Here is a 25,277-nt window from a genome sequence, read left to right on the forward strand (position 1 = left end):
ATCTGATGTGATTACATTTAAATTTAAATTGGAACATCTCCGCATTTTGCTTAAGGAGGTATTATCCACTCTGGATGATTGTGAAAATTTAGTCATCCCAGAGAAACTATGTAAAATGGACAAGTTCTTAGAGGTGCCGGGGCTCCCAGAAGCTTTTCCTATACCCAAGCGGGTGGCGGACATTGTTAATAAAGAATGGGAAAGGCCCGGTATTCCTTTCGTCCCTCCCCCCATATTTAAAAAATTGTTTCCTATGGTCGACCCTAGAAAGGACTTATGGCAGTCAGTCCCCAAGGTCGAGGGAGCGGTTTCTACTTTAAACAAACGCACCACTATTCCCATAGAGGATAGTTGTGCTTTCAAAGATCCTATGGATAAAAAATTAGAAGGTTTGCTTAAAAAGATGTTTGTTCAGCAGGGTTACCTTCTACAACCCATTTCATGCATTGTCCCTGTCACTACTGCCGCATATTTCTGGTTTGATGAACTGCTTAAGGTGCTCGATAGTGACTCTCCTCCTTATGAGGAGATTATGGACAGAATCAATGCTCTCAAATTGGCTAATTCTTTCACTCTAGACGCCTCTTTGCAATTGGCTAAGTTAGCGGCTAAGAACTCTGGGTTTGCTATTGTGGCGCGCAGAGCGCTTTGGTTGAAATCTTGGTCGGCTGATGCGTCTTCCAAGAACAAGCTACTAAACATTCCTTTCAAGGGGAAAACGTTGTTTGGTCCTGACTTGAAAGAGATTATCTCTGATATCACTGGGGGTAAGGGCCACGCCCTTCCTCAGGATCGGCCTTTCAAGGCAAAAAATAGACCTAATTTTCGTCCCTTTCGTAAAAACGGACCAGCCCAAGGTGCTACGTCCTCTAAGCAAGAGGGTAATTCTTCTCAGGCCAAGCCAGCTTGGAGACCAATGCAAGGCTGGAACAAGGGAAAGCAGGCCAAGAAACCTGCCACTGCTACCAAGACAGCATGAAATATTGGCCCCCGATCCGGGATCGGATCTGGTGGGGGGCAGTCTCTCTCTCTTCGCTCAGGCTTGGGCAAGAGATGTTCTGGATCCTTGGGCGCTAGAAATAGTCTCCCAGGGTTATCTTCTGGAATTCAAGGGACTTCCCCCAAGGGGGAGGTTCCACAGGTCGCAGTTGTCTTCAGACCACATAAAAAGACAGGCGTTCTTACATTGTGTAGAAGACCTGTTAAAAATGGGAGTGATTCATCCTGTTCCATTAAGAGAACAAGGGATGGGGTTCTACTCCAATCTGTTCATAGTTCCCAAAAAAGAGGGAACGTTCAGACCAATCCTAGATCTCAAGTTCTTAAACAAATTTCTCAAGGTCCCATCGTTCAAGATGGAAACCATTCGAACTATCCTTCCTTCCATCCAGGAAGGTCAATTCATGACCACGGTGGATTTAAAGGATGCGTATCTACATATTCCTATCCACAAGGAACATCATCGGTTCCTAAGGTTTGCATTCCTGGACAAACATTACCAGTTCGTGGCGCTTCCTTTCGGATTAGCCACTGCTCCAAGGATTTTCACAAAGGTACTAGGGTCCCTTCTAGCGGTGCTAAGACCAAGGGGCATTGCAGTAGTACCTTACCGGGACGACATTCTGATTCAAGCGTCGTCCCTTCCTCAAGCAAAGGCTCACACGGACATTGTCCTGGCCTTTCTCAGATCTCACGGCTGGAAAGTGAACGTGGAAAAGAGTTCTCTATCCCCGTCAACAAGGGTTCCCTTCTTGGGAACAATTATAGACTCCTTAGAAATGAGGATCTTTCTAACAGAGGCCAGAAAAACAAAGCTTCTGGACTCTTGTCGGATACTTCATTCCGTTCCTCTTCCTTCCATAGCTCAGTGCATGGAAGTGATCGGGTTGATGGTGGCGGCGATGGACATAGTTCCTTTTGCGCGCATTCATCTAAGACCATTACAACTGTGCATGCTCAGTCAGTGGAATGGGGACTATACAGACTTGTCTCCGAAGATACAAGTAAATCAGAGGACCAGAGACTCACTCCGTTGGTGGCTGTCCCTGGACAATCTGTCTCAAGGGATGATGTTCCACAGACCAGAGTGGGTCATTGTCACGACCGACGCCAGTCTGATAGGCTGGGGCGCGGTCTGGGGATCCCTGAAAGCTCAGGGTCTTTGGTCTCGGGAAGAATCTCTTCTACCGATAAATATTCTGGAACTGAGAGCGATATTCAATGCGCTCCAGGCCTGGCCCCAGCTTGCGAGGACCAGGTTCATTCGGTTTCAATCAGACAACATGACGACTGTTGCGTACATCAACCATCAGGGGGGAACAAGGAGTTCCCTAGCGATGGAAGAAGTAACCAAAATTATTCTTTGGGCGGAGTCTCACTCCTGCCACCTGTCTGCTATCCACATCCCAGGAGTGGAAAATTGGGAAGCGGATTTTCTGAGTCGTCAGACATTGCATCCGGGGGAGTGGGAACTCCATCCGGAAATCTTTGCCCAAGTCACTCACCTGTGGGGCATTCCAGACATGGATCTGATGGCCTCTCGTCAGAACTTCAAAGTTCCTTGCTACGGGGCCAGATCCAGGGATCCGAAGGCGGCTCTAGTGGATGCACTAGTAGCACCTTGGACCTTCAAACTAGCTTATGTGTTCCCGCCATTTCCTCTCATCCCCAGGCTGATAGCCAGGATCAAGCAGGAGAGGGCGTCGGTGATTTTGATAGCTCCTGCGTGGCCACGCAGGACTTGGTATGCAGATCTGGTGAATATGTCATCGGCTCCACCTTGGAAGCTACCTTTGAGACGAGACCTTCTTGTTCAGGGTCCGTTCGAACATCCGAATCTGGTTTCACTCCAGCTGACTGCGTGGAGATTGAACGCTTGATTTTATCGAAGCGAGGGTTCTCAGATTCTGTGATCGATACTCTTGTTCAGGCCAGAAAGCCTGTGACTAGAAAGATTTACCACAAAATTTGGAAAAAATATATCTGTTGGTGTGATTCTAAAGGATTCCCTTGGGACAAGGTTAAGATTCCTAGGATTCTATCCTTCCTTCAAGAAGGATTGGAAAAAGGATTATCGGCAAGTTCCCTGAAGGGACAGATTTCTGCCTTGTCGGTATTACTTCACAAAAAGCTGGCAGCTGTGCCAGATGTTCAAGCCTTTGTTCAGGCTCTGGTTAGAATCAAGCCTGTTTACAAACCTTTGACTCCTCCTTGGAGTCTCAATTTAGTTCTTTCAGTTCTTCAGGGGGTTCCGTTTGAACCCTTACATTCCGTTGATATTAAGTTATTATCTTGGAAAGTTTTGTTTTTAGTTGCGATTTCTTCTGCTAGAAGAGTCTCAGAATTATCTGCTCTGCAGTGTTCTCCTCCTTATCTGGTGTTCCATGCAGATAAGGTGGTTTTACGTACTAAACCTGGTTTTCTTCCAAAAGTTGTTTCTAACAAAAACATTAACCAGGAGATTATCGTACCTTCTCTGTGTCCAAAACCAGTTTCAAAGAAGGAACGTTTGTTGCACAATTTGGATGTTGTTCGCGCTCTAAAATTCTATTTAGATGCTACAAAGGATTTTAGACAAACATCTTCCTTGTTTGTTGTTTATTAAGGTAAAAGGAGAGGTCAAAAAGCAACTTCTACCTCTCTCTCTTTTTGGATTAAAAGCATCATCAGATTGGCTTACGAGACTGCCGGACGGCAGCCTCCCGAAAGAATCACAGCTCATTCCACTAGGGCTGTGGCTTCCACATGGGCCTTCAAGAACGAGGCTTCTGTTGATCAGATATGTAGGGCAGCGACTTGGTCTTCACTGCACACTTTTACCAAATTTTACAAGTTTGATACTTTTGCTTCTTCTGAGGCTATTTTTGGGAGAAAGGTTTTGCAAGCCGTGGTGCCTTCCATTTAGGTGACCTGATTTGCTCCCTCCCTTCATCCGTGTCCTAAAGCTTTGGTATTGGTTCCCACAAGTAAGGATGACGCCGTGGACCGGACACACCTATGTTGGAGAAAACAGAATTTATGTTTACCTGATAAATTTCTTTCTCCAACGGTGTGTCCGGTCCACGGCCCGCCCTGGTTTTTTTAATCAGGTCTGATATTTTATTTTCTTTAACTACAGTCACCACGGTACCATATGGTTTCTCCTATGCAAATATTCCTCCTTAACGTCGGTCGAATGACTGGGGTAGGCGGAGCCTAGGAGGGATCATGTGACCAGCTTTGCTGGGCTCTTTGCCATTTCCTGTTGGGGAAGAGAATATCCCACAAGTAAGGATGACGCCGTGGACCGGACACACCGTTGGAGAAAGAAATTTATCAGGTAAACATAAATTCTGTTTTTTTAGTGAAAATTTTTCTGTAGGTCATTTTTAAATAAAATAAAATAGTAAATTTGTCAGTTACACTAAAGCACCAGATCAATTGCAATGTGTTGGTTAACTGGAGAATAAAGCAATATTTAAAGTTTTATAATGTAGTGCAGTAGTTGAAAATTGCATTGCAAATTTGCTGCAGACAAAAAAGTAATTGTAAAATTTGTTTCATTTTCTCTTAGTCTAACATAGAAATGTAGTAATAAAAAAGGTGCATTGCTCATATGAACATGTTACATTCAGAGAAAAACAGCTTTGCAGACTGTGAAAAGCTAGGGAACGAGCTTGCAAAAATCTCAGAGCCAGACAACAATCAATGCACTGCTGCTTTGCAGCACTACTGCATATTTGATTGTTCAAACAGCACTTTGCTCTGGAAGCACTGTGTTAAGGAAAACTTATACAATGCAGCCAGAGAACAGCTCTAGTTAAAAAGAACAGCCTAATGTGGAGCAGCGCTGAAAAGTTAAAGTGCTAACAGTTCCTGTTCTTTCTGCAGACATGCTGCATTTTCTGCGATGACATCTCAGATCACTCTATGTTCTGCCTTGGGGGTTGCCTGCAGACTCAAGTGGTGGGAGGTGTCTTGAAAAACAGTAACAGCAAACAAGATGTTGGCCAAGTCTACACCTTTTTAAACAAGTTATGTTTTATAGCAGCACAGGGGACATGTCTTGTAATTACAAGGTGTTACTGTCTCTTTACAATGGGATGACATGTCAATAGAGGATTTTGGCGTCCTGAAAAGAAACCAACACTAATATTTCTTAAATGTTAAATTTGATTGAGAACAATCCCTGGTAAATTTACCTATAAGCTTAAATTCACCCCCCCCCCCCACATTAAATAATAGCATCTATGCATTCCACAAGTTGAGGAGTATATTATTCCCATATTTGTTACCCAATCACTATGTTATTGGGATGGATAGGATAGATTCATTACCACACTTATTAACATATTCTGTTAACCTAATTCTATTTTGGAGTAGCGCATCTTTTTTGTTTCGTTTCATTTGATCTCTGTTTTATATTCCGTTATGAGCTTAGAATATAAACTATTGGTCCCTCCGCCAGGATATAGATTGCAGAGGTGTACAATGTTACCGAACTACTTTACCTGCTGTATCAATCATCTGTATAATTTCTTAATTACCATACATGAATAGATACATTTTGAAAAATAAAATAATAATTCTTTATTTTTTCACACATATATGTGATATTTTCTAGTCAGCTTTATAGATAAATGTATTGCTTTCAAGTGAACCAACATTTGGATAGCGTCCCTTTAACAGTGACTAAATATCTGTTCTCTTATGCAATATAGCTACTACCTTCATGTGAATGGCAATTTTAAACTTTAGTTAAAGGGACACTCAGGTCAAATTAAATTTTCATGATTCAGATACAGCATGTCATTTTAAACAACTTTGCAATTTACTTCCATTAAAAAAAATGTGTACAGTCTTTTATTTCTCTTACATGGTGTATCCAGTCCACGGATTCATCCTTACTTGTGGGATATTCTCATTCCCTACAGGAAGTGCAAAGAGAGCACACAGCAGAGCTGTCCATATAGCTCCCCCCCAGGCTCCGCCCCCCAATCATTCTCTTTGCCGTTCTAACAAGTAGCATCTCCACGGGAGTGTAAAGGGAATGTGGTGTTAGTTTGTAGTTTTTTTATTTCTTCAATCAAAAGTTTATTTTAAAATAGTGCCGGTTTGTACTATTTACTCTGAGGCAGAAAATGATTAAGATTTCTGCTGAGAAGAAAATGATTTTAGCACCTTGTAACTAAAATCCATTGCTGTTCCCACGCAGGACTGTTGAGTACCGGAAAACTTCAGTTGGGGGGAACAGTTTGCAGGCTTAACTGCTTTAAGGTATGTTTCAGTCATTTTTTTCTAGTCAAGACTTAGTAATGCTAGAAGACTGACAAGAATCCCCATGTGGGAAAGGTAAGCCATATTCTGAGACTTAGTATAGAAGGAAGGCTTATTTGTAAGGGCTCAAAACACTGGTGGACACTGTTAAGGGGCAATCGATTATTTTTTTACAAAAATCTGATATTTATACAAGTTTATATTACATTTGAAACACTTTTTGGGGGGTTTATTCCGCATGGCATATATTTAGACACCTATTTTGGCTTGGGTAGGCCCCACAACTCCAGAGTGAAGATGGAGGGGGCCTGAATTTCGCGCCTCTGTTGCGCAGTTGATTTTACAAACAGCTTCATGCAGATCCATGTGAAGGGTCCACAGATTACTTAAGGACTTCAGAGAGGCTTATTTTCGATCAAAACTAATCCCCAAGGAAGGTAGGACCACAGCAAAGGCTGTGGCATGGTTAATTTGCTCCGGTTTGGGCAGTAGGGGGTTAATTGACTTGAAATTTTAAGGATGCGTACCTTCATATTCCTATCCACAAAGATCACCATCAGTTCCTAAGGTTCGCCTTTCTGGACAAGCATACCAGTTTGTGGCCCTTCCTTTCTGGTTGGCCACTGCTCCAAGAATTTTCACAAGGTGCTAGGGTCCCTTCTAGCGGTACTAAGACCGCGGGGCATTGCAGTAGCACCTTACCTGGACGATATATTAATTCAGGCGTCGTCTTTTCAAGGAGCCAAGGCTCATACAGAAATCGTTCTGGCCTTTCTAAGGTCTCACGGGTGGAAGGTGATCGTCGAAAAAAGTTCTCTGTCTCCGCTCACAAGGGTTCCCTTCCTGGGAATGCTAATAGACTCGGTAGAAATGAAAATATTTCTGACGGAGGTTAGGAAGTTAAAACTTTTAACTACTTGCCGAGTTCTTCATTCCATTCCTCGGCCTTCTGTAGCTCAGTGCATGGAGGTAATCGGGTTAATGGTTGCGGCAATGGACGTTGTCCCCTTTGCCCGAATTCATCTCAGACCACTGCAACTGTGCATGCTCAAACAGTGGAATGGGGATTATGCAGATTTGTTTCCTCAAATACAAATGGACCAGAAAACCAGAGATTCTCTTCTCTGGTGGTTGTCTCAGGATCACCTGTCTCAGGGAATGTGCTTCCGCAGACCAGAGTGGATCATTGTCACGACCGATGCCAGTCTGTTAGGCTGGGGTGCGGTCTGGGACTCCCTGAAAGCTCAGGGCCTATGGTCTCGGGAAGAGTCTCTTCTCCCGATAAACATTTTGGAACTGAGAGCGATATTCAACACGATCCAGGCATGGCCTCAACTAGCGGCGGCCAAGTTCATCAGATTTCAGTCGGACAACATCACGACTGTAGCGTACATCAATCATCAGGGAGGAACAAAGAGTTCCCTAGCGATGAAGGAAGTATCCAAGATCATCAAATGGGCGGAGGATCACTCCTGCCATCTATCTGCAATTCACATCCCAGGAGTAGACAACTGGGAGGCGGATTTTCTGAGTCGTCAGACTTTTCTCCCGGGGGAGTGGGAACTCCATCCGGAGGTTTTTGCTCAGCTGACCCAGCTATGGGGCATTCCAGAGTTGGATCTGATGGCGTCCCGTCAGAACACCCAACTTCCTCTTTACGGATCCAGGTCCAGGGACCCCAAGGCGGCATTGATAGATGCTCTACTAGCGCCTTGGTCCTTCAATCTGGCTTAGGTCTTTCCACCGTTTCCCCTTCTCCCTCGTCTGGTAACCAGAATCAAACAGGAGAAGGCTTCTGTAATTTTGATAGCGCCTGCGTGGCCACGCAGGACTTGGTATGCAGACCTAGTGCACATGTCATCTGTTCCACCATGGACTCTGCCATTGAGGCAGGATCTTCTAATACAAGGTCCATTCAAGCATCCAAATCTAGTTTCTCTGCAACTGACTGCTTGGAGATTGAACGCTTAATTCTATCTAAGCGTGGGTTCTCTGGATCAGTTATAGATACTTTGATCCAGGCTAGAAAGCCTGTCACCAGGAAAATTTACCATAAGATATGGCGGAAATATCTTTGTTGGTGTGAATCCAAGGGTTACTTGTGGAGTAAGATTAGGATTCCTAGGATTTTGTCTTTTCTCCAAGAAGGATTGGAGAAAGGATTGTCAGCTAGTTCCTTAAAGGGACAGATATCTACTCTGTCTATCCTGTTACACAAGCGTCTGGCAGAAGTACCAGACGTTCAAGCGTTTGCACAGGCTTTAGTTAGAATCAAGCCTGTCTATAAACCTGTGGCTCCTCCATGGAGTCTAGATTTAGTTCTTTCAGTTCTTCAAGGGGTTCCGTTTGAACCTTTACATTCCATAGATATTAAGTTATTATCTTGGAAAGTTTTGTTTTTGGTAGCTATTTCTTCTGCTCGAAGAGTTTCAGAATTGTCTGCTTTGCAGTGTAATTCACCCTATCTGGTGTTCCATACAGATAAGATTGTTTTGCGTACCAAACCTGGTTTCCTTCAGAAAGTGGTTTCTAATAAGAATATTAACCAGGAAATCATTGTTCCTTCTTTGTGTCCTAATCCAGTTTCTAAGAAGGAACGGCTGTTACACAATCTTGATGTGGTTCGTGCTTTAAAAATCTATTTAAAAGCAACTAAAGATTTCAGACAAACATCATCCTTGTTGGTTGTCTATTCTGGTAAGAGGAGAGGTAAAAAAGCTACTGCTACCTCTCTTTCCTTTGGCTGAAAAGCATTATCCGATTGACTTATGAGACTGCTGGACAGCAGCCTCCTGAACGAATTACAGCTCATTTCAGCAGAGCTGTGGCTTCCACATGGGCTTTCAAGAATGAGTCTCCTGTTGAACAGATTTGTAAAGCAGCGACTTGGTCTTCACTGCATACTTTTGCCAAATTTTACAAATTCAATACTTTTGCTTCTTCGGAGGCTATTTTTGGGAGAAAGGTTTTGCAAGCAGTGGTGCCTTCCGTTTAGGTTACCTGACTTGTTCCCTCCCTTCATCCGTGTCCTAAAGGTTTGGTATTGGTATCCCACAAGTAAGGATGAATCCGTGGACTGGATACACCATGTAAGAGAAAACAGAATTTATTCTTACCTGATAAATTACTTTCTCTTACGGTGTATCCAGTCCACGGCCCGCCCTGGCAATTAAGTCAGGTTTAAATTTATTTTTGTTAAACTACAGTCACCACTGCACCCTATGGTTTCTCCTTTTTCTCCTAACCGTCGGTCGAATGACTGGGGGGGCGGAGCCTGAGGGGGAGCTATATGAACAGCTCTGCTGTGTGCTCTCTTTGCACTTCCTGTAGGGAATGAGAATATCCCACAAGTAAGGATGAATCCGTGGACTGGATACACCGTAAGAGAAAGTAATTTATCAGGTAAGCATAAATTCTGTTATTTACACTTTTTTTAGTCACCAGCTCCTACTGAGCATGTGCAAGAATTCTCAGACTATACGTATATGCATTTGTGATTGGCTGATTGCTATCACATGGTACAGGGGGAGTGGAAATAAACATAACTTTAAACATTTTTTAAACAAAAACATAAACATAAAATCTACTACTCCATTTGAAATTCAGAGTAAATGTTATTGTATTGTCTTGTTATCTGGCATTTGTTGTTTATGCAAATCTACTCTGTTTACTGGTCCTGTAAAGTGAATGTAAAATTTGATGCTAAAGTGCCCGGTTTTTAAAAATTCAATTAAAAACAGGGGCACTTTAATTCATCAAAATTTACATTTCACCCATGTTGTGAAAAAATACCTTTTAAACTTGACAGCCGCTCCAGCTTCCTTCGCCCGTCGCAAAGCCTCTTCCTGGGTCTAAAATTCGGAATCCGGCTTCCTCCAATCACGGCGTTGAAGCAGACACCGATTCCCCCGGGGGGGAGCCGTGATTGGAAAATGACCAATCCATAATTTCTGACGTCAGAAATGGCTTGCGACGACCGGGGGAAGCTGGAGTGGCTGTCAAGTTTAAAAGGTATTTCTTTACAACGAGTGAAATGTAAATTTTTATGAATTAAAGTGCCCCTGTTTTTAATCGAATTTTTTAAAACAGGGCACTTTAGCATCAAAATTTACTTTCACTTTAACCAGAATACTATATTTTTTCCCCCCACTGATAAAGTATCTCTATATTAATAATGTCATTTTTAGGTAGATATGTTTTTAAACTGACTTTGTAATAACATTTTGTTTTTATTGACAACATATAAAACATTACATGGTAAAGAATATAATAATGTTAAGAGACAGACAAACATAGAACTAAATCAGATGATAGTCCATTGCAAAATAATATGTGCAATGTGGAAATGTACTCACCCCACAATAGGGGATATTAACAGCATATCGGTTAAACAAATAAAGTTCTGTGAAATAGAAGTAGCTAAAATAATAGGCTATATTAACACCAAAAACAATCCGATTGGTATAAACATCACCCACACAGCAGTAAGACGTACAATACACACATCAAACTTTAGATGATTGCACAGGTAACAGGTTATAATTTTTCATATGAATAATGGGGACAAACAGAATGTTTCAGGTGTACATATAAAATAGTAAGAGAACAGAGAGCTTTGTACGTACAACAGAAGTTTATACAGAATAATTGTACTGATTTACAATGGAAAACAGAATTTATATTTACTGATAAATGTATTTGCTTCGGGATGATGAGTCCATAGCTTCATAACATGTGGGATACAATACCCAAGCTGAGAGTCCATGTTAACGGGTGGGAAAAAAAGTAGTCCGTTCCTATTTGTGGGAAACTGTGGCCTGAAGGACTTTCCTGCCAAAAACTGCACCAGAAAAAGCATAAATGTCAAATGATAAAATTTGGAAAAAGTGTGAAGGGAAGACCAAGTTGCCACTTTGCAAATCTGTTCCAAGGAGGTATCATCCTTGAAAGCCCAGGCAGTAGATACTTATCTCGTGGAGTGAGCAGTTACTCTCTTCGGTGGTGGATTTACTGCAACAGAGTAAGCCTTACAAATCTGCTTGAGCCAGAATGCCAGGGCCACCGCCGTAGCTTTCTGACTTTTCCTAGGACCAGAGTAGTGGACAAAAAAAACTGGAAGTTTGTCTGTCTTCAGTAGCCTGAATTTAGAACTTTAAAACTCTGACAACATCTAGGTTGTGAAGTTATCTTTTGATAGTAGAGCACCTCTGAAATCTATAACCCTCTCCTCAGAGGCCAATAACAAACTGGAGAGGGAGAGGAGGTGCGAGGGGCTAAAGCTCTGTGAGGGTTATTGACCTCCTCTTGATAGGCTGGAATATATCACACATGTTATGAAGCTATGGACTCTCATCAGCTAAGAAGGAAATAAGCGATAACCACATCTGAGATATATTTCTACAGTTTTAATCTGTGATCCTGTTTCTGTATATACTCGTTTTGGGTAACAAATGTAATACTGGAAAGGGCTTATCGTTTCCTTGTGGGCTGATTTTAGGGTCCTGAAGATTAGTTCGAAGGGACATTGCAGCCAAAATTGTAATTCACATAGATGCTTTTCAGTTTTGAATAGAAGCATTTTTGTAATATACATATTTTAGTAAAAATGCTTCTAATAAAAGTTATAGCGGTTTCAAAAGTGTATTTAAAGGGACAGTCAACACCAAAATTGTTATTGTTTAAAAAGATAGATAACGCCCTTACTACCCATTCCCCAGCTTTGCACAACCAATATTGTTATATTATTATACTTTATAACATTTAAACCTCTACATTTCTGCCTGTTTCTAAGCCACTACAGACAGCCTCTTATCACATGCTTTTTATTTGCTTTTCACAACAGGAGACTGCTAGTTCATGTGGGCCATATAGATAATATTGTGTTCACGCCTGTGGGCTGTGCACAACACAGCACTAATTGGCTAAAATGCAAGTCAATAGATTATAAATACAAAGTCATGTGATCAGGGGGCTGTCAGAAGATGTTTAGATACAAGGTAATCACAGGGGTTAAAAGTATATTAATTTAACCATTTTGGGTGCACAAAACTGGGGAATGGGTGATAAAGGGATTATCTATCTTTTTAAACAATAAAACTTTTGGAGTAGACTGTCCCTTTAAGCATGCATCATGCACCAGCAATTTAAACACAGCATTTACTCAGAGAGCCAAAGGTGCTTGTGCCATCTGGTAGTGACTTAGTTTGTTAATTGCTTACATGATACAAACCCCACTGGTGCTCTGAGCAGCTGCAGTATTTAAAATGGTGGAGCTCTGAGAATATCTAGCTATGCTTCACGTGCAGAGAATAATGCTAACAATAAAACAGAGATAACTTTTACTAGAAGCATGTTTGCCTATACATTTATATTACAAATAAGTTCCTATTCAAAAATGTAATTCATCTACGTGCATTGCAATTTTGACTGAAATGTAAATTGCTTCATTTTATTATTATTATTACTACAAATACCTTTAAGTTATTAAGCTGACAGAAATTGAGACGTACACATATTGTTTTGTTGTTATGCTGTAATGAATGATGTAGTTAATTTTTAATTATTTTCTACAGGATCTCCCCACCCAAATGATTCTAAGAGAAAGCAGGGAGAAAATGGAATTAATGTGCAAAAGAAAACAAGACACAATGATCCTGAAGAAAAACGTGGAACAGTATAATATGGTTTATGGAATGTTACATGGTGCTGGAAATCTACAGTGTAGTATCTGTACACAGCTTGGCTTAGACAGTGTCACCTAATCCAACATAAAAGATAGAATGCGCAGTGAAGAAATGCTAGAAAAATGACCACTGTCCAGACAAAAGCAGCATTTCTGCACCTGCCACGCATTTTCTTAAGCCTATAAAGTATTGAGTTATTACAAAAATGACTCTGTTAATAAGTTTTTGAAATAAGCCATGGATTTGTAATTTGGCACATTGCTTTATCCATGTGTATTTGCCAACAGCAGTGCAATTCTTGTAAATGAAAACAAATATTTTTTTGCAGTTTCAATAATTCCTAGACAATCTAAAACACACAAACTGAATAACAACTATGGTCTTTCTGTAAAATGAGCTGCATATGTTTGGTAAAGTAACTTGATTTCAATAACGACATACTTTGTTAAATTTAAATCAAATTAGAATGCATTTTTTTTAGTACTTTTTATTGTCTTAAGAATTTTGTAAATATTAAAGCTTTAAAAAAAAAAAGTATTTTGTACAAATGAGTTGTTTTTAGTTTTACCTGAATAATATATATTTGTTAAACTCTATACACCAGGGGTGGGCAAGAGTTAGATCGCGGTCTACCAGTGGACCGCAAGTGAATTTTGAGGTGACCTCCTGGAAGATTTGAAAAGTCTGCATAATAAGAGAAAGATTTCTCACACATTTAGATTCTGAGTGAAGAGCCTTGCGACCGTAGATGTATGAGAAATGTTTCTATTACGCAGACTTTTGAAATCGGCTATGAGTCTCTGATGGCGGTATGTGTATTTTAGCATGCGGCTGTAGCTGAACTCGCAGCCCCAGCTTTGGTTACTGCCTGTCCCAAACTCTCTTACTTTTTGCCTCAAGAGCGGTCAGTCCATAGTACAGACTCTTCATGCGCCAGGCTGAGATGCTGCTCGGTATCCCTGGGTTTGGCAGTTCCAGGTCCTGCTCTGTCTGATATTCTGCTGCTACTTTCTAATTCTGTCCTCCGTTACTTGTCACCAGGCTCTGCTGGGTGAATGGTTTGGTGTTGTTTTTTTCCCCAGGGTCTGTTACTCCCCCTCAGGTTCTTTTACTTACTCTGTACCAGGATTTGATGCTGCTCTCTGATACTTTCTCTGACACACTAATATTAACTATACTGTGCTAGTTTCTGCAGACTTCTGTCCCCAGAATTTGTTGTCACCAAATTGTGCAGGTCAATGCTGTTGCTGCTATACCAGTCTTTGGTTGCTGTGTAAGTCGGTAAAGAGCCTGCAGGTCCTGCCGCTGTCACTATCCCAACTATTTGCAGTAGTCTTCAGCTAGTAGCGGACAGACGGAGAGCAGACAACAGGACCTGCCCCCTAATCAACCTGACATGGCGTCCAGCCAATAAAATTACTTTATAGAATGAGTCTGTCTATGATTGGCTGAGAATAGTTAATTGTCATTGTTGTACCTGAGCTGTGGTTTTCCCATGTGTTCCAGGCTTGACTACTCCGCTAGCCCTAGACTCGAGCCGTCTTAATTGTAAGACTTATTTATACGCAGGCGCAGTACACAGATAGGGTTGCTTGATGGTCCCAGCATGACGTAAAGAGAGAGCTCTCCCAGTAAGTAAAGAGCACAGCTGTGTTTATTATTAAAGAGTGTGGCTGATTTTTAATGCTTTATAATTTGTGGCAAAAATAAAATTTTCAGCCAGCAGGTCCTATTTGTGGCAAAAATACAATCAATTTTTTTTTTTTTTTAAGGTGACCACGTCACTTGGAATAAAATTAGAGGTAGCCCTTGCCTTACAAAAGTCTGCCCACACCTGCTATACACACATATATAGAGCTAGAAAAATGTAGTTTACTAGTTAGGAGAGAAAAGTTACTAGTCCACTCAATGATAAAGCTAGGAAAAAGCCAAATCTATTTATCATTTATTATAATATTTTGGGGACTGCGTCCTCAGCTAGAAAAGCAGACCGTAGCAAGCATATGTACCCTAAACCCCCCCCCCTTCCTTGTAACAAAAAAGTGCTCAATGGTGTGTCTTCATGATAACCTATTCACATGCATAGTAACTACACAGCCCATATGATAGTGAATAACTAGAGCATATGCAAAATGAGGTTATGAAATTAAATAATTCCCCAAAAAATTGAGTAACCCCTTGATGAACTGATAGTCTCTTCTAGAGTTTTGTTGGCCATTTTCTCCAACCACCAATTAAAATATTTACAGGGACAGTCTACTTCAGAATTTATATTGTTTAAAAAGATAGATAATCCCTTTATTACCCATTCCCCAGTTTTGCTTAACCAACACGGTTTAATTTAATATACTTTCTTTCCTAAGACATGGAGCGTCCACAACGTCATACCAATTACTAGTGGGATATTCACTCCTGGCCAGCAGGTGGAGACAAAGAGCACCACAGCAAAGCTGTTAAGTGTCACTTCCCTTACCCATAACCCCTAGTCATTCTCTTTGCCTCTGTCAATTGAGGAGATGAAGTTCAGTGTTTGATGAATGGATTCTTTTTACGGGGACTTTTCCCTTCAAGCAAAGATTTGGGTTTAGCTGTGTCCATGTCAATCTCTTGAGAAAGAGTAGTGGTGGCTTTTAAGCAGTTAGAAAACGAAGCAAGGACTACCTCACAACTTTCTAACATGCCTGCTGCCCTTGGTATAGAATGCCAGAGTTGGTTACTCTGTTCTTTTTTTGCAGGTCTCTGATAGGAGTATGTGTCCTGTCAGACCTTGTGTGCTGTCTCCCTGCCGGACTGCTGGATTTGCAGGTAAGTGCATTTCTCTTCTAGGTATTGGAGACTTGCACTTGAGAAGATTTTCCTGCAGTAATTATTGGGACATAATTAATCCTTTAGGAAGGATTTATTTGGGCAGGGCGCAGGCACTTTACGTATGTGAGAGACTAAGGGGTTAAATTTCCATGCGGTTATGGGATGTTTTCTCTGAGGCTTTCCATATATAAGTTTCAGTTTATTGGTACTTTCATTTTTAGGAAATGTGATTGTTGGGCTCTACTTTGTTGTAGCAAGTTTTTACTAGGCAGTTGCTGCTAGAAACGTGCGATCTTAGTTATTGATGCGCAGTTTCTTTTTCTGCCAGTCATATGACCCCTCCCTCATCCGACTGAGTTCCTGAGTGGAGCGGCGTCATTTTGGACAGCTTCTTGGTGTCGGATCGTTTTTTTGGTGAGGTGTTGTGGCACCTTTATTTGTTTTGAATATTGCTCTGACCAGATTAAAAGTTGTTTTTTTTTTCTCTTAAAGTAACAGTGTCATTTTCATATATCAGTCATTCCTTTAATTATTGGGAATTATTTTACCTATGGACATGGAACAGGAGTCTGCTCCTATGGATAAATGTTTGTGTCTTGAGGCCCAAATTCTGTTACCTATGCAATTTTGTTCTTCATGTTTAGAAAAGACTTTAGAAATGTAAAGGTAAACTTTGTTTCTGAGCCTAATGTCTCTCAGGATGATGCTGTTCAGGCAATGCCACAGCTTTCTCCTCTAATGTCCCAAGCCTCCACGGCTTCACAAACAGTGCCCTGAAGGTCCTCTCAGCCTCCTAGAGAAGTTTATTTTGCTGCACAGATATCCTCTGCGGTATCAGCGGCTTTATCTGCTTTTCCCATGATGAGGGAAGCGCAAGAAGAAATCTAAACATTTTTCAGAGTGTAAGGTGTCTGTCCCGTCTGCTGCTACGCAGGTTGCCCTCCTTCATAAGTCTGATGAGGAGGATTCCTCAGTAGCCTCTGAGGGTGAAATCTCAGATTCAGACAGTATAATTTCTTTGTCTGATGCAGACAAAGTAAACTTCAGATTTAACCTTGAACACCTTCATTTACTATTAAAGGGGTACTGGCTACTTTGGACGACTCCGACTCTCCTGTCACTGTGAACCCTAAGAAATCTAGTAAGCTTAACAAATACTATGATGCTCCTTCCTCTGTGGAAGTGTTTCCTGTTACAGACCGTGTGACAGAGATTATTACACAGGAATGGGAGAAGCTAGGGATACATTTCTTCCCATCTTTAAAAAGATGTTTCCTGTGGCTGACTCCATTAGAGATTCATTGAGCACGGTGCCTAAGGTAGAAGGGGCTATTTCTACCCTGGCTAAGAGAACTACGATCCCTTTTGATTATAGCTGTTCCTTTAAGGATCCCATAAACAAAAAGCTGGATGCTTATTTGAAGATGTATGTTCATCAAGGTCTTAAATGGCAACTTGCAGTTTGTATTGCCACAGTAGCAAGTGCAGCATTTTATTGGTGGGATGCTTTGTCTGAATTGATTTTAGAAGAGACTCCGTTAGAGGAGATACAAGATAGGATTTAGGCTCTCAAACTAGCCAACTCCTTTATCTCTGATGCTAACATGCAAGTTAGTAGACTGGGAGCCAAGATGTCTGGCTTCACTTTTCTAGTCCGTAGGGCTCTGTGGCTAAAATCTTGGTCAGCTGATGTTACCTCCAAGTCCAAGCTTCTGTCGCTACCTTATAAAGGTAAGACCTTGTTTGGTCCTGGTCTAGCAGAAATCATTTCTGAAATAACGGGTGAAAAGGGGTCCTTTCTACCACAAGACAAAAAGAATAGACCTAAAGGACGTCAAAGTAATTTTCGTTCCTTTCGTAACTTCAAAGGTCCAAAACCTTACTCTCCCTCCTCTAAGCAGGAGCAATCCAAGTCTTCTTGGAGACTGAATCAGTCTTGGAACAAGGGGAAGCAATCAAAGAAACCCTCAGCTGAGACTAAGTCAGCATGAAGGATCTGCCCCCAGTCCGGGATTGGATCAGGGGGGGGGGGCAGACTTTCCCTTTTTTGTCAAGCATGGATACGAGATGTCCCAGATCCTTGGGCTGTGGACATAGTATCTCAGGGTTACAAAATAGAATTCAAATCTCGTCCTTCCAAAGGCGTATTTCTCCTCTCAAGGTTATCTGCGGACCAGGTAAAAAGAGAGGCATTCTTACAGTGTGTTCAGGACCTTTCCTTCCTGGGAGTGATTGTTCCAGTTCCAGTAAGAGAACAAGGTCTGGGATTTTATTCAATCCGGTTTGTGGTTCTCAAAAAAGATAGAACTTTCCGACCCATTTTAGACCTAAAGTGTCTCAACAAGTTTCTCAGAGTTCCGTCCTTCAAAATGGAAACCATTCATTCCATTCTTCCCTTGGTCCAAGAAGGTCAGTTCATGGCGAGTATAGACCTGAAGGACGCATAACTTTATGTTCCTATCCACAGGGATCATTACCAGTTCCTGAGGTTTGCTTTTCTAGACATGCACTTTCAGTTTATTGCTCTTCTATTTGGCCTTGCCACAGCTCCTAGAATGTTCTCATAGGTTCTGGGGGCTCTCTTGGCAGTTGTCAGGTCTCGGGGAATTGCGGTGGTGCCTTATCTGGACAACATATTGGTTCAGGCGCCATCTTTTCAACAAGCAAACTTTTCTACGTTCCCACGGTTGGAAAGTGAATCTGCAAAATAGTTCCCTTGTTCCAGCTACAAGGGTGGTTTTCTTAGGGACCATAATAGATTCCCTACCTATGAGGATTTTTCTGACAGAGGTCAGAAAATCCAAGCTTCTCTCTTCTTGCCTCTCTCTACAGTCTACTGTTCGGCCATCAGTGGCTCAGTGTTTGGAGGTAATTGGTCTGATGGTCGCTTCCATGGACATCATTCCCTTTGCTTGATTCCATTTGAGAGCTCTGCAGTTATGCATGCTCAGACAATAGAACAGAGATCATTCAGATCTGTCTCAGAGGATAGATCTGGACCAGTTGACAAGAAATTCTCTCTCGTGGTGGATTTCTCAGGATCATCTGTCTCAGGGCACATGCTTCCGGAGACCTTCCTGGGTGATTGTGACCACGGATGCCAGCCTTCTAGGCTGGGGAGCAGTATGGGACTTGTTAAAGGCTCAGGGCCTATGGACTGGGGAGGAGTCTGTTCTCCCCATAAACATCTTGGAGTTGAGAGCAATCTACAATGCTCTGATGGCTTAGCCTCAATTGTCCTTAGCCCGGTTTATCAGGTTCCAATCGGACAACATCACCTCAGTGGCTTACATCAACCACCAGGAGGGAACTCAACTCGGAGTTCCTTAGCCATGAAAGAGGTGGCACGGATTATTCTTTGGGCGGAAGCTCACAGTTGTTTTTTAACTGCTATCCACATTCCAGTAGTGGATAACTGGGAGGCGGATATTCTGAGCAGACAGACATTTCATCCCGGGAAGTGAGCTCACCATCCGGAGGTGTTCTCCAGGCTAACCCTCAAGTGGGGGGTGCCGGAGTTAGATCTGATGGCGTCTTGTCAGAACACCAAGCTTCCAAGTTCAAGAGATCCGCAGGCCGCTCTGATAGATGCTCTGGCGGTCCCTTGGGAATTCGGTCTAGCATACCTGTTTCCTCCGTTCGCGCTCCTTCCACGAGTCATTGCTCGTATCAAACAGGAGTGTCTGTAATTCTAATGGCTCCTGCTTGGCCTCGCATTATCTGGTATGCAGATCTTGTGAAGATGTCATCTCTTCCTTCTTGGAGCTTACCTCTGAGGAAGGACGTTCTAACTCAGGGTCCTTTCCTCCATCCAAATATTGTTTCTCTGAAGCTAACTGCTTGGAGATTAAACGCTTAGTTCTGGCTAAGTGTGGGTTTTCTGAATCAGTTATTGATACCATGCTCCAGACTCGCAAGCCTGTTACTCATAAAATTTACCATAAGGTATGGCGTAAATACCTTTATTGGTGTGAATCGAAGGGCTACTCTTGGAGTAGGGTCAGGATTCCTAGAATTTTGTCTTTTCTCCAGGAAGACCTGAAGAAAGGTTTGTCAGTCAGTTCTCTGAAAGGTCAGATTTCTGCATTATCTATTCTTTTACATAAGCATCTGGCGGATGTGCCAGATGTTCAATCTTTTTGTCAGGCCCTGGTCAGAATCAGGCCTGTGTTTAAACCGGTTGCACCTCCTTGGAGCCTTAACCTAGTTCTTAGAGTCTTGCAGCAGGCTCCATTTGAGCCAATGCACTCCATAGATATTAAGCTGTTATTTTGGAGTGTCTGCTGCACAACTTGGATGTTGTGCGGGCTCTAAAATTCTACCTACAGGCTACTAAGGATTTTTCCCAGTCTTCTGCCCTGTTTGTTTGTTTGAGTCTCAGGAAAGCATAAGGTCAGAAGTCTACTTCTACTTCTCTTTCCCTCTGGTTGAGAAGTATGATTCGTTTTGCATATGAGACTGCTGGACAGCAGCCTCTTGAGAGAATTACTGCTTATTCCACTAGGGCTGTCTGCTTTTATTGCGCTTTCAAAAATGAAGCTTCTGTGGAACAGATTTTCAAGGCTGCAACATGGTGTCCTCTGCATGCTTTTTCCAAATTTGATACTTTTGCCTTGGCTGAGGCCTCTTTTGGGAGAAAGGTTCTTCAAGCGATGGTGCCTTCTGTTTAGGTCTGCCTGTTTCGTTCTCCCTCCCTGTTTGTTCCTTGTCCTCTAGCTTGGGTATTGGTTCCTACTAGTAATTGGAATGACGTTGTGGATTCTCCATGTCTTAGGAAAGAAAAGAAAATGTATGCTTACCTGATAAATGTCTTTATTTCCGGGCATGGAGAATCCACGACCCCACCCTTAAGATTAGACAGTAATTTTATTTTTTTTCTAAACCTCAGGCACCTCTTCACCTTTGTGTTATCTTCTTTTTCCATTTCCCTTCGGCTGAATGACTGGGGGTTATGGGTAAGGGAATTGACACTTAACAGCTTTGCTGTGGTGCTCTTTGCCTCCTCCTGCTGGCCAGGAGTGAATATCCCACTAGTAATTTGAACAACATTGTGGACTCTCCATGTCCGGAAAGAAAGAAATTCATCAGGTAAGCATAAATTTTATTTTTTATCTCTTTGATTACTTTGTTTCTAAACTTCGGCAGACTACCCACCTTATTTCATTTTTTTTTACATACTTGCATTTTAGCCAAGCAGTGCTGACTCATAAATAACATGAGGGATTACCTTGTATCTAAGCCTCTGCAGACTGCCCCCTTATCTCAATTCTTTTGACAGACTCCACAGGTGGGAAATCGTGAAACTTTAATTTTGACTAGACTGTCCCTTTCACTATTTACAGGATTCCAGGAGATGATTAAGATATTGTGCTCTTTCTATGACTTTACTAAGGAAGACCAATGTTAGGAGTTTATACTATGCACTACAGGACATAACTCATAATAACCTGGTTCATCAGATGACTTCTCGCTGAGAGCAATAGTAGCATCTTTGGATGACACAGCAATGGGGTCCAATGTAGTACAACACTCTACTAATACAATACTACAAGACACATATCATGCAACTTTATGCCAATAGTTTAGACTCCATAAACATTCACAACCTGTTTTATTTTGGAGGGGAACTGAAAAATACTTTCTTGAATAGATCAAAACAATTATTTCATTAACCCCTTAATGACCAGACCATTTTTCAATTTTTTTACCCTTAATGACAATGGCTATTTTTACATTTCTGCAGTGTTTGTGTTTAGCTGTAATTTCTCCTATTAAGTGTAGTCAGTCCACGGGTCATCCATTACTTATGGGATTATATCTCCTCCCTAACAGGAAGTGCAAGAGGATCACCCAAGCAGAGCTGCTATATAGCTCCTCCCCTCTACGTCATACCCAGTCATTCTCTTGCACCTAACTAATAGATAGGTCGTGTGAGAGGAATGTGGTTATTAAAATTAGTTTTTATATCTTCAATCAAAATTTTGTTATTTTAAACAGCACCGGAGTGTGTTGTTTTTTCTCAGGCAGCATTAGAAGAAGAATCTACCTGAGTTTGTGTATGATCTTAGCGGTCGTAACTAAGATCCATTTGCTGTTCTCGGCCATTCTGAGGAGTGAGGTAACTTCAGAACAGGGGACAGCGGGCAGGGTTCACCTGCAAAGAGGTATGTTGCAGTATATTATTTTCTAAGGAATGGAATTGACTGAGAAAATACTGCTAATACCCATATAATGTAAGTGCAGCCTTAAATGCAGTAGTAGCGACTGGTATCAGGCTGATATGTATGTATGTTTACACTAAGGTATTTCTGGGGAATGGAACTTCACTAAGAAAATACTGTATACATTTAACTTATATTTGAGCCCCCACTGCAGCGAAAGCGACTAGCAGCAGGCTTATTAATATCATTTCATAATTTTATTTTTAAAACGTTTACTGGCATGTTAATCGTTTTTCTCTGAGGTACTTGGTGATAAAACTTTTTGGGCATTATTTTTCCACATGGCTGTCGTTTATTTATGAATAAAATCAGTTTACTGAGCTTCCCCACTGTTATAATATGAGTGGGAGGGGCCTATTTTGGCGCTTTATTGCGAAGTAAGAATTCAGTCACAGTCTTCCTATTCTTCCTCCATGATCCAGGACGTCTCTTCAGAGCCCAGGGGTCTCCAAAACTAGTTTTGAGGGAGGTAATCACTCACAGCAGACCTGTGAGACTGTGCTTTTGACTGTGATAAAACGTTTATATTAATCTGTTATCCGTTTTTTGGGTACTAAGGGGTTAATCATCCATTTGCTGGTGGGTGCAATCCTTTGCTAACTTAATGCATTTACTGTGAAAATTTGGTTGCTATAACTAATTTGGTTCATTGTTATTTCAACTGTGACAGTTTATTTGTGCTTCTTAAAGGCACAGTAACGTTTTTTATATTGCTTGTAAATTTATTCAAAAGTATTTTCCAAGCTTGCTAGTTTCATTGCTAGTTTGTTAAACATGTCGGACACAGAGGAAACTCTTTGTGCAATATGTTTAAAGGCCAATGTGGAGCCCAATAGAAATTTGTGTACTAATTGCATTGATGCTACTTTAAATAAAAGCCAATCTGTACATGTAAAGAAAATTTCACCAGACAACGAGGGGGAAGTTATGCCGACTAACTCTCCTCACGTGTCAGTACCTTCGTCTCCCGCTCAGGAGGTGCGTGATATTGTGGCGCCAAGTACATCAGGGCGGCCCATACAAATCACTTTGCAAGACATGGCTAATGTTATGACTGAAGTATTATCTAAATTGCCAGAATTTAGGGGTAAACACGACCACTCTGGGATGAGAACAGAGTGCGCTGATAATATTAGAGCCATGTCTGATACTGCGTCACAATTTGCAGAACATGAGGACGGAGAGCTTCATTCTGTGGGTGACGGATCTGATCCAAGTAAACTGGACTCAGACATTTCAAATTTTAAATTTAAGCTTGAGAACCTCCGTGTATTGCTAGGGGAGGTATTAGCGGCTCTGAATGATTGTAACACGGTTGCAATTCCAGAGAAAATGTGTAGGCTGGATAAATATTTTGCGGTACCGACGTGTACTGACGTTTTTCCTATTCCTAAAAGACTTACAGAAATTATTAACAAGGAGTGGGATAGACCTGGTGTACCCTTTTCTCCCCCTCCTATATTTAGAAAAATGTTTCCAATAGACGCCACCACACGGGACTTATGGCAGACGGTCCCTAAGGTGGAGGGAGCAGTTTCTACTCTGGCTAAGCGCACCACTATCCCGGTGGAGGATAGCTGTGCTTTTTCAGATCCAATGGATAAAAAGTTAGAGGGTTACCTTAAGAAAATGTTTGTTCAACAAGGTTTTATATTTCAACCCCTTGCATGCATTGCGCCTGTCACGGCTGCGGCGGCATTCTGGTTTGAGTCTCTGGAAGAGACCATTAGCTCAGCCACATTGGATGAGATTACAGACAAGCTTAGAGTCCTTAAGCTAGCTAATTCATTTATTTCCGATGCCATAGTACACTTAACTAAACTTACGGCTAAGAATTCCGGATTCGCCATTCAAGCGCGCAGAGCGCTGTGGCTTACATCCTGGTCAGCCGATGTGACTTCTAAATCTAAATTGCTTAACATACCTTTCAAAGGGCAGACATTATTCGGGCCCGGTTTGAAAGAAATTATCGCTGACATTACTGGAGGTAAGGGCCATGCCCTGCCTCAAGACAAAACAGTCTAATTTTCGTGCCTTTCGTAACTTCAAGGCAGGAGCAGCATCAACTTCCTCCGCTCCAAGACAGGAAGGAACTGTTGCTCGCTACAGACAGGGCTGGAAACCTAACCAGTCCTGGAACAAGGGCAAGCAGGCCAGGAAGCCTGCTGCTGCCCCTAAGACAGCATGAAGTGAGGGCCCCCGATCCGGAAACGGATCTAGTGGGGGGCAGACTTTCTCTCTTCGCCCAGGCTTGGGCAAGAGATGTCCAGGATCCCTGGGCGTTAGAGATCATATCTCAGGGATATCTTCTGGACTTCAAAGCTTCTCCTCCAAAAGGGAGATTTCATCTTTCAAGGTTGTCAGCAAACCAGATAAAGAGAGAAGCGTTTCTACGCTGTGTACAAGACCTTTTACTAATGGGAGTGATCCATCCAGTTCCGCGGTCGGAGCACGGACAAGGGTTTTACTCAAATCTGTTTGTGGTTCCCAAAAAAGAGGGAACCTTCCGACCAATTTTGGACTTAAAGATCCTAAACAAATTCCTAAGAGTTCCATCGTTCAAAATGGAAACTATTCGGACAATCTTACCTATGATCCAAAGGGGTCAATACATGACCACAGTGGATTTAAAGGATGCCTACCTTCACATACCGATTCACAAGGATCATTATCGGTACCTAAGGTTTGCCTTCCTAAACAGGCATTACCAGTTTGTAGCTCTTCCCTTCGGGTTTGCCACGGCTCCAAGAATCTTTACAAAGGTTCTGGGCTCTCTTCTGGCGGTACTAAGACCGCGAGGAATTTCGGTAGCTCCGTACCTAGACGACATTCTGATACAAGCGTCAAGTTTCCAGACTGCCAAGTCTCATACAGAGTTGGTTCTGGCATTCCTAAGGTCGCATGGGTGGAAGGTGAACGTAGAAAAGAGTTCTCTATTGCCACTCACAAGAGTTCCCTTCTTGGGGACTCTTATAGATTCTGTAGAAATGAAAATTTACCTGACAGAAGACAGGTTAACAAAACTTCTAAATGCTTGCCGTGTCCTTCATTCCATTCAACACCCGTCAGTGGCTCAATGCATGGAGGTAATCGGCTTAATGGTAGCGGCAATGGACATAGTACCTTTTGCACGCCTGCATCTCAGACCACTACAATTGTGCATGCTAAGTCAGTGGAATGGGGATTACTCAGATTTGTCCCCTATGCTGAATCTGGATCAAGAGACCAGAGATTCTCTTCTATGGTGGCTTTCTCGACCACATCTGTCCAGGGGGATGCCCTTCAGCAGGCCAGATTGGACAATTGTAAC

At 42.0% G+C, this 25,277-nt stretch overlaps 1 protein-coding gene across 2 annotated transcripts in view; it reads left to right on the forward strand.

Annotated features, from left to right (window-relative positions):
- FAM118A (family with sequence similarity 118 member A) overlaps window positions 1-13,475 on the forward strand; it is a 143,975-nt gene extending 130,500 nt beyond the window's left edge. For both annotated transcript variants that reach the window (XM_053719005.1, XM_053719003.1), the window contains one exon: window positions 12,828-13,475. In XM_053719005.1, coding sequence (XP_053574980.1) covers window positions 12,828-13,016 — 189 coding nt within the window. In that variant the 3' untranslated portion in view covers window positions 13,017-13,475. The remainder of the gene's footprint in view (window positions 1-12,827) is intronic.
- The last annotated feature ends 11,802 nt before the right edge of the window (window positions 13,476-25,277 follow it).

This window comes from Bombina bombina, chromosome 6 (genome assembly GCF_027579735.1).
Source record: "Bombina bombina isolate aBomBom1 chromosome 6, aBomBom1.pri, whole genome shotgun sequence".
NCBI classification, from domain to species: Eukaryota; Metazoa; Chordata; class Amphibia; order Anura; family Bombinatoridae; genus Bombina; species Bombina bombina.